Below are 9,518 nucleotides of genomic sequence, written 5' to 3' on the forward strand. Positions count from 1 at the left end.
TGTGTGTGTGTGTGTGTGTGTGTGTGTGTGTGTGTGTGTGTGTGCGTGTGCTCTCTTGACAAATTGGGCGGACAGCGGTTAAGCATCTGTACGTGAAAAGGAAAAGAGGGGGCGAGCATGGGTGTGTGTGTGTGTGTGTGTGTGTGTGTGTGTGTGTGTGTGTGTGTGTGTGTTTGCCTAAGTAGGTCAGTCAATGGCTTGTGAAAGTCATCCAGGTGTCCAAGCCATTGCCGCCCACTAAGCAGACAGAGAGAAGAGTAGAGAAGAGAAAGCTCAGTGGAGACAAAAGGACAAAAAATAAGTTTTAAATCATACAAGGTCAAGCACAAAAGATTCAGTCATAAATAAAAGGTTGTAATTTGATCTGTACCATTTTATCACTGGCAAAAAAACCCATAATTGATTACATCAATACTGAGGTCAAACATATTTAATATGAGTAATTTTTTAGGTAGGATTTTGGAAGTAAATGCAGACAGTTTAAGTCAGCCCCTCCGGTTTAGGAAGCTTATGTAGAAAAAAAAAGTTGTGAACAGACGGGGACTGGAGATTGTGACAACGCGCAACCACTACTAGTTATAAAATCATTACCCATCTCCTTTCTCCAAGCTGGTGCAATTTACTATGTGAATGCTAATAATTACGTCAAATTATTTAATAGAACTGACGATTGGTGGCAGTTCAAACATAACCATTGACTTACATTACACTTTTATCACTTTTGAGATCTTTTTTTCTTTCATACATTTTTCAACATGTATCTTATTCTGAAGTTTCGTGCTATTTCAGCAATTCATGTGAAAACATTCAGGTTGTTCAGGAAATTCTGGCTATGACTTTTGGTATTTCAGTAATTTATAATTTTTGAGATATTTAGCTTTTTCTGACTTGTTTTTTTCTTCATTAAAACTAAGTAGAGCTGTCTTCATTTTTAAAACCTTTACAAATGTTTGTACAACTGTACTGTATTGTCTACATTTTGTTCTGGTTCTGCCTTTTTTCAACTCCTTTGTGCTAATTTGACCCAATTTCTGCTTCTATTTTGGATATTTTTTTAGCCAGATTTTTTTTCAGCATTTTGTGCTTCTTTCAGCTGTTTCTGCTCATTTCAGATGTTTTCTGTTTAGGATCTTTTTAGCTATTTTGACCCTTTTTTCAGCTAAATTCACCCCTTTGTGATAATTTCAGCTTCTTACTGCTGATTTCAGCAAACATGCTCATTCTGTTTCTTTGTGCTCATTTCAGCTATTTCAGCTACTTTTTAAGCATTATTAGTCAATTTTTTTAGTTATTCATCACAAAAAGTTAGTGTTCAGCATTCACACTGCATTTTTTTGCAGGAAATTCTAATACTCTAGTCTTTTCCGTGTCTTCCACTGGCTTTGTACAATTATTACGATCACTCCTGTTATCGCAATACGAAGCTTACAAAATCTTCCAGGAAGATAGGTATGGTGTCCTGAGGGATCACCAAGCTAAAGAAGGCATCAGAAAACAAAACAGGGCATCCTTATTATGCCTCTGAATGCCTGAAAATGCAAGTTTATAAACTTTTTGGGTATTAAGAATTCATTGATCTAAACAAAGACCACCTTTTAATATCTTTGTGACTGAATTTTATTAGTCCTTGTTTTGGAAGCAGCCAAGGAAAACACCTTAAAACCTGCTAAATATTAGAAGATACATAAATATAAATATGTACTAGAGGATACAGAGCAACATTTTTTAGAGACTTAGATTTATTTAAGACATTAGAACCTCAAATAGACCTTATACAKAATTCTCATGTTAGAGCTCTGTGGTGCACAAGTCAGCAGGGTGCTGGGAACAAAATGGGCCCAAGTCAACATGCAAAAATAGGCTTATAGACCCCAGTCACAACTGCTTTGCAATTCTACTTCTTTCTTACAGGTTTTACATCACCTCAGTGGTGTAATTTTGCCAAGCATTCAAGCTCCCAGGCATTAATTAATGTTTAAATGTTTTGACTTACATGTCTGTACATTTCCTTATAAAAGTATCTGGTCTAGTATTGACTATAAATGGTTGTTCGAAGGCAAATTCCTAAACAGTTCTTACAAGCAACAATTTGGTTGTTTTGAAGTGATGTTCTGTYGAATAACTAWATGCGGTGCAACAATACATCAATCCTCATTAATATATTSATTAAATGATTCAGTTACATCAAGGCRAAACAGAAACATCAATCTATATTGTCATCATAAGCTGGATGTGAATTGATTGCATGCCTGTGAATTGAATTGAATCAACACAATATCTTGACAGACTGTGACACTGASAAACATTGTATTGTCATAGAAACAAAATGATATTGTATTGTGATGAAGCTGGTGATTTACACCCCTGTTAACTATCACATTTGGTACTTTATCAAGTGTGACATCAGTTTCAGGAAGCGGAGTATGAAGGAAAGCTGAATTTATTTTTTTACAGGAGTTTAGTTAATAGCTGATGCTTACATTGCATTTTTAGCATTATTTAAGACATCAAACAGCTCTTKCTCAAAAACATCATAGTGATGTAAAAAAATGCTATATTGGCAACAATTAAACTTCAATTCAGCATCAGACTATCTGTTTTGTTTCTCCTTGTTTTCCCAACCAAACATTTGTGTTATTAAAACAAATCTTTATATGATTTCTATGACAAATAAATGTATGAGTCTGTGTTATCAGTGCATTTCATCAGGTTTACTCAACTCTCRGTGGACTTGGACTGAACCCAACAAACTAACAAAATGTGCTGATCTGGCAGACTGATATGTTCAGTCACCTCTGTAAACCAGTTCCTGTCCAGTTGAGAACACCGTAACAAAATAAACAAATGATGTCATGCTTCGTTTATCGCTAACATAGCGTTCTTTTACAGTAGTATGGCATTTTTCTCAACAAAAGATGTCTTATATGTTTAAAACAAAGTAATAAATGTGGCACCAGACTGGTTAGTCGTTAAACTCCTGCAGGTGAATTCTTCCTCTCTACATCCTCCCCCCACCATGACTGATGATGTCACARCTGATAAGGCTCTAAACATTTGATTGAACATTATCTCAAAATGGTCAAACTTCATCAATAGATTGGATTTATTCCTGGGAGTTGACCATAGCTGTGCGTTTCTTACATTTTTGAAGTGCAAATGAGTTTTAAAGTGGCACTTCATGGGAATACCGAAGCGTTTTTAGGTACAAATGTCACAAAATCATCTAAGAGGAGATCTCGATCTGTATGTAACAGACATGGCTAAAAGTACGACAATATGTCATGTCAATCCAGTCTTTGACAATAAAATGTTACCTGAACATTTTCTGTTAATAAAAAGAAAATGAAATCTTTCATTGTGCCTGTATTTTGTTACGCTTTCTCAGTTTGATGTGTGCTGATTTGTTTTGGCATAACTGTGACAGGAGGTGGTGTCAAATGTTGCTCTAAGTGCCCTGAAATTGGATCAGCTCACAGCCAAGCAAAGCAGTGTATGTCCAAGATCTTTTAGTCACCTGCCTTTAATCTTGATAAAGAAACCAAATGTCTTTCTGCTGAATCAATCATTCATCCCTGCAGTGACGTTAATTAAAAGTCCATTGAATTTTGGTTTTGTTGCTTTTTTTTTTTCCTTTGGATGATGGAAGCATTACGTTTGTTCAGTATTAAGATGTCAGAGTTTGTGGTTTTAAAGTTTGCAGGTGTTTCTCAATTTTCTCAACTTTTTAATTTTTTTGTGCAACACTGTAATTAAAAGTAAAATAAATAGGGCAACAGAGAAATTCGTGGAGTGAGAAGAGGAACACATAATGAGGATAATTTCCTGTGTGGCAAAGGGAGAAACTGGGGTGTTTGTGGGTAAACAGGCTGCGAGAGAGTGAGAACAAACTCCAGCCACAACCACCGTTTCCTTCCATGGAGGAAGTGAAACTGGAGCAAGTTTTGACTGGAGATCAAGGACTGAGATACTAAAAAACAAAACCTTTTTGTTTCGTTCTGTATAAGTCCTTCTCTGACCTCAATTAGATCAGTTCAACAAACTAAAACTCCAAAATACGTCCTTTATCATAAAATTATTTAATACATTCTTCATTTCTTTTTTCTTTTACCGAAGAGGCTGCTCTTTGCTCTAGCGAAGGAAAGAAACGTTTCTAGCTTCCTGAATGTAACACCCACACAGACGAGACATTCCTTTTGTTGGTTGTCTTTTCCTAAATTAAAAAAAAATAAAATAAATTACACTGTTAAAGTTAAGATATAGTTAATAAAAGTACTTGGCAATTAGTGCACACTATGTAGTTAAAGTTGAATACATTAGGGGTTTTCTCAACAAAACAAAACAAAAAGAAAAAAGAAAACATKCCATTATTAAAGCTCCACAGGTAGAAACATTTTCAACTACAAAATAAAAGTCCAGTTGTTGTTTTCTTTTTGTTTTTTAAATGTAATGTGTACTGAATGACTGATAACATACACCAGCATAATCTTTCTACATTTCATTAAAAAAATATAAATATAGAATATCTGTGGTGGGTACGTTTCCCCTAAAGCACTAAAGCACTAATAGGGGAACTACAGTAATTTCCTGATTAGTGCTTTAGGGCTTTTGCTAATTTTAAAATATATTAGTGGATTAGCACTTGCTAAATTTATAGGCTAAATTTAGAAGCACTAACTGAGGTCTTTAAATGTTATTGATCAACGTTAATGTTAACAGCTGAGGGTTAAAGCTGTCACACATTTTGTTCATATGTGTCACTTATCCACCAGGTGACAATATATTAACAATATATTAACTCAGTGTTTCCCAAAGTTGGGGTCGGGACCCAAAGTGGGGTCCCGAAACATCAAGGTGGGGTCCTGAAAAGATTTTCTGAATTATATTTTTGCCCTAGTTGTTACAAAGGAGTGAGGYTAATATACTTAAAATGGATAAATTGTTACTATGCCCATGTTTAGTTGACCTGATACAAATGTTTATCATCCAAAAATAGTTGGGGACACAGGTCTCTGCTACTGTTATTTTGTGGGTCAAAAGCTGAAAAGTTTGGGAACCACTGCACTTTGGTTCCCAAAGTTGGGCTTGGGACCTAATTATGGGTCATGAAGCACCTTGGATAATCTTCAGAAATCAATTTAAAGGATAATAAAATAATTGCTGATGTAATATTTTTCCTATAACTATTACAAAAACACAAATAAGTAAAGATAAGTATTTATATTTGTGTACAAGCTGTTTAGATGGTCAAAAAACCTGTGTTTTTAGGGTTATTAATGAAGTTTGTGTACTCAGACCAGTAATATTTGGGGTCACAAGTTTTTGCCATGGATATTTTTTGGGTCAGAAGACAAAAAGTTTGGGAACCACTGTATTAACTCAAATCCAGCTATGGAATGTCAATGATAAGAATTAAGAGAGCAACATGACAATATGTGACTCATGTTGTCTGCTGAAGAATGTTCATGGGTTGACTGGGTTATTTTAGTGCTTTAGAATTAGCGTTTGCTAAATTTTCAGTGAGTTAATGCTTTAGAATTAGGGGACCTAAATATTTGAGTTAGTGTTTTAGGGCTAGTGGAACTAATTTTTAGATTAGTGCTGCCCACCACTGTCTAATATTAATAAAGAATTCTGGTTCAAAGTTGCACATCTAGCAGCTCTGTAAGTGAAAGTTGCGAATTGGAGACCGTCACTCATTGATATATTTGATATTGTTTTCTAAAAAGAGATCCATCCATCCATCCATCCATCCATCCATCCATCCATCCATCCATCCATCCATCCATCCATCCATTTTGCTCATCCCACAAATGCATGTTCCTTACAGATGTATTGTATTTCATCATCTTACCTTGTATTTTATTGTAATTTATTCATTTACTCATTTATTTTTTTCTATCTTTTTTGGTTTGTTTGCTTCTTTGTCATTTATTTATTGGGGCACCAAGGTGGGACTACACCACAAATTTGCTGCATTATTGTATGAAATATGACTGTGCAATGACAATAAAATATTTTATAATATTATTTGGATAAACATGTACATTTAAAAGGGAAATAAAGAGGCTTTCCAGCTGTATAAAACTTATTGCCAAAAAGCAAGAAATAATCGACCAAACACAAATTTCCATACTTTTTGTGCTAAATTTATAAATCATTGTGATATCTAAAAAGACCAGATTCTATAATCTCATATAATTCAAGGGTCCAACTTTATTTTGAGCTTTAGTTGAATCCAATCTACAAACTAAAATGTTTTTAATGAATTCATCCTAAGCGCACAAGCTTTAAAAAAAAAATATTTCCAGACGAGGCAAAACCACATTACATTTGTCTGTGTCTGTCTCCACAGGGCGATCCACTCCCTTCATCCCTGCTTGACCTGCTGCAAAACTCTCCCATCTCCTCAGTGGAAGACCTGAAGCTGCTGCTGCAATACGAGTCAAATGCAAAAGGTACCAATGTCCGGATGACACACACACACACACACATACAAAGAAAAAACACAAACTCGGAGGAGGTAAACATGTGTGTGCAGAGCCCTGAAGACAGAGGAATGCAGAGCGAGTGCCCATGCCAAGCGAAGAGTTTCATCAGACACTTAGATAACAGCCTGATGAGGGAGAGAGCGAGAGCAGCAGCGACCTTGTGGGTTAGACAGTCTGAAACAGGGAGGAGGGGCGGCTCCTTCCAGCACAAGGTCACTGCATTGTTCTCCTGCTCTGGATTTCTCCAAAGSTTTGAATTATAGATGTGTGTGTTTATGTCGCAGAAGGAGACCAGCCCTCTCCACGCTTCCTCAACCCCAACAGAGCCCAAACTTGTTTGCACACACACCAGCAGGRCACTTAAAAAATGGATCACAGCCTTCCATACCTCAGAGGATCCAAGTCACCCATAAATATATTAATAGACAGGCCTTTGATCATCCCATAATGCATGAACAACAGGACAAAATAACAGCAGAACTAACAGAAGGAAGGATGTTTGAAAACAGGACACATGGAAGTGACTCAGAATGAGTTCATGCAGTTTTAGCAAAAATATGTTGGGTTTTATTTTGTGCATTTTATGTATTTTTTTATCCTTCTGTTTTATGATCGAAGGACAAACTGAATGCACAAATTATGCATTTGGAATAACTTAGATCATTTATGAATTTATTTATTTATTTTTTGAATACATGTTTTTGGATGAAATAGCAAATGCTACCTTGTCAAACAGGCAGTGACCTTTGACCCGTGGTGTTATTACACTTGTTATTTGAGAAGGAAGAAATAACAAAAGAACATTTCCCATAACTTTGAGTTTACATAAGTGTCACTCCAGTTTTACAACGTCATCATAAAACAGTCGGCTTCCTGATAACTGAACTGATTTGAAACGATCAAAGAATCATTTTCTGCTATTAAAAGAACTCCGTTTAGTTTTTTGCAAGGACTGATTTCACATTTTAATTTTTCTGTTTGCTGTTTCTTTCATTTACTTTTGTCTATGTACTTCTGTAAACACTGCGTTGTATTAAACATTCGTAAATCAAAACATTCAACTCAGAATATGGGTGCGTTTTGGTTTCTGTAACTTCTATCCCCTTTTGTTTACTTTATTTGCAAATATATTTTCTTGATAGAAATAAATTAAGATCTTTCTAAAACGATTCTCTTTACTTTGAATCCAGGCTCTGCATGCTTGCTTCTTCTTTCTTTTTTATGCTTTTAGCATTTTAACAGTGTTACCAAGAGTTTTGCTACTTGTAGTTTTAAGTTAGTCTTTTAATACTTTTAGCTAGCTGTTAACTACTTTTAGCTTAAACTTGCCATTTTGCAACACTTAGCTTTTAGCTAGCTACTTGTAGCTACTGTTTTTGCCATATTTGCCTTCTAGCTATTCCTTTTAACCCCTTTCAGTTTTTAGCTACTGTTCTGCTCCTTTTAGCTTTTTCAGCTCCTTCAACGAAGTCGTTTATCTCTCAGCTCACTTCTCAAGTACTCTCCCAAGTTTGCAAATTCTACATTTTGAGTTCATTTTTTTCCATTGTTACACATTTTCTAGTGACTGGAACCAATAATGGTTCTACTACACATTTACTATTTAATGCAGGCATATCTACACAATCTTGCGTATGCACCATTTTGAGAATACACAACAAAAGGTTTTCTGTAAATTGGTCTTTTGTTAGAACTGACAGGAGAGGGTGCAGAAGTAAACAGATTCATTGTTGATGTCYATAAACTATTTTGATGCACATAAATGCACAAATACTGTAACATTCAAAGTTGCCTCCGAGTACACACTTATACACCTAATTAAAATGAACAGTCAACCTAACACTTTTCTRTGCGAAGCTATCTTCACCAGAGATATAATTAGGACTAAGGGGCTACAGYATGAAATGGGGGTATGTATGTGCACATGCATCAGCTATTTTTAACGCCTCATATCTCTCTTCAGCGGTACTCTTGACAGCAGCGAGACAAATTGTGGCAGAAAATAGCCTAATTGTTTTTGAGGGGTTAAAAAAATGGCTTCCTTTGTGCAGTGAACAATGAGCCTGGCTGAAAAGTTCCTGAATGGTCTTACAYGTTTTACACAGTTTTCTTATTAAAGCAGAGCTTAAATGTTGCTCAAASTCAGAGAAAACCTTCTGATGCTTTTCTCTCYAACTTCATCTTTATTTCTTTCCCCCCACATCTCCTTTAGGAGATGAAGAGGATGAACATGATGTCCTTCCAAACCCTGCCCATGGACGATATACYAGAAGTCTTAGTAAGTTACACTTCTATTTCACTTTGATAATTTATTTTTTCCCTCATCACTTTCATGGTTACTTATGGCATGTTAATCTTCTTGTTTTTTTTTTCTTATAAAAGTTGAGGCACAACTAGCTGAGCCAGCAGAATGTAAAGTTCGAACTGAGGTGATGGAAGTGACGAGATCCATGCACGATCGCCACAATGCCAACTTCATGCTGTGGCCGTCGTGTGTGGAGGTGCAGCGATGCTCGGGCTGCTGCAGCAACAGGCTACTGAACTGTGTCCCCTTAATGACCTCCAGCAGATACCTGAAGGTAATTCAGCTGCTGTGAAACAAGATGTTTATATTTGCTGGAATTAGAAATCCTCTCAGGATTCAGGACAGTGGGTCACGAAGAACAGGGTTTAAATAAGTGAGTAACCTGAACCATGATTATGTTTTAAACTATAACAGAATTAAGTTTAATATAGGTATGTTTTATTTGGGATTTATTTGTTAGAACCACTGTAAGTACTGTTAACTTCATACCAAATCCTTGCTTTTCTCTAGTTAGACTTTCTGTAATTGTAATGAACTTATTTATTTTTTTTTTTTTTGTGACTCATTTGTAAAACATTGTTGTAGTAGTAAATCAGGTCATCATTTGCAACACCAATAAAAAAATTAATTTGTGCAAAAACTAATACAAAAACTAAAGCTGTTAAATTATTAATATTTTAAATTTGATTAATCCCAAAGTAGCTTTGTATTATTCATGATTCATT

At 35.5% G+C, this 9,518-nt stretch overlaps 1 protein-coding gene across 2 annotated transcripts in view; it reads left to right on the forward strand.

Moving 5' to 3' along the window:
- pdgfba (platelet-derived growth factor beta polypeptide a) overlaps positions 1–9,518 on the forward strand; it is a 27,981-nt gene that overhangs the window by 6,651 nt on the left and 11,812 nt on the right. For both annotated transcript variants that reach the window (XM_014015532.1, XM_014015533.1), the window contains exons 2-4: positions 6,353–6,455; positions 8,701–8,766; positions 8,871–9,067. In XM_014015532.1, coding sequence (XP_013870986.1) covers positions 6,353–6,455; positions 8,701–8,766; positions 8,871–9,067 — 366 coding nt within the window. The remainder of the gene's footprint in view (positions 1–6,352; positions 6,456–8,700; positions 8,767–8,870; positions 9,068–9,518) is intronic.

The sequence above is a fragment of the Austrofundulus limnaeus genome, unplaced genomic scaffold (assembly GCF_001266775.1).
Source record: "Austrofundulus limnaeus strain Quisiro unplaced genomic scaffold, Austrofundulus_limnaeus-1.0 Scaffold130, whole genome shotgun sequence".
Lineage (NCBI taxonomy): Eukaryota > Metazoa > Chordata > Actinopteri > Cyprinodontiformes > Rivulidae > Austrofundulus > Austrofundulus limnaeus.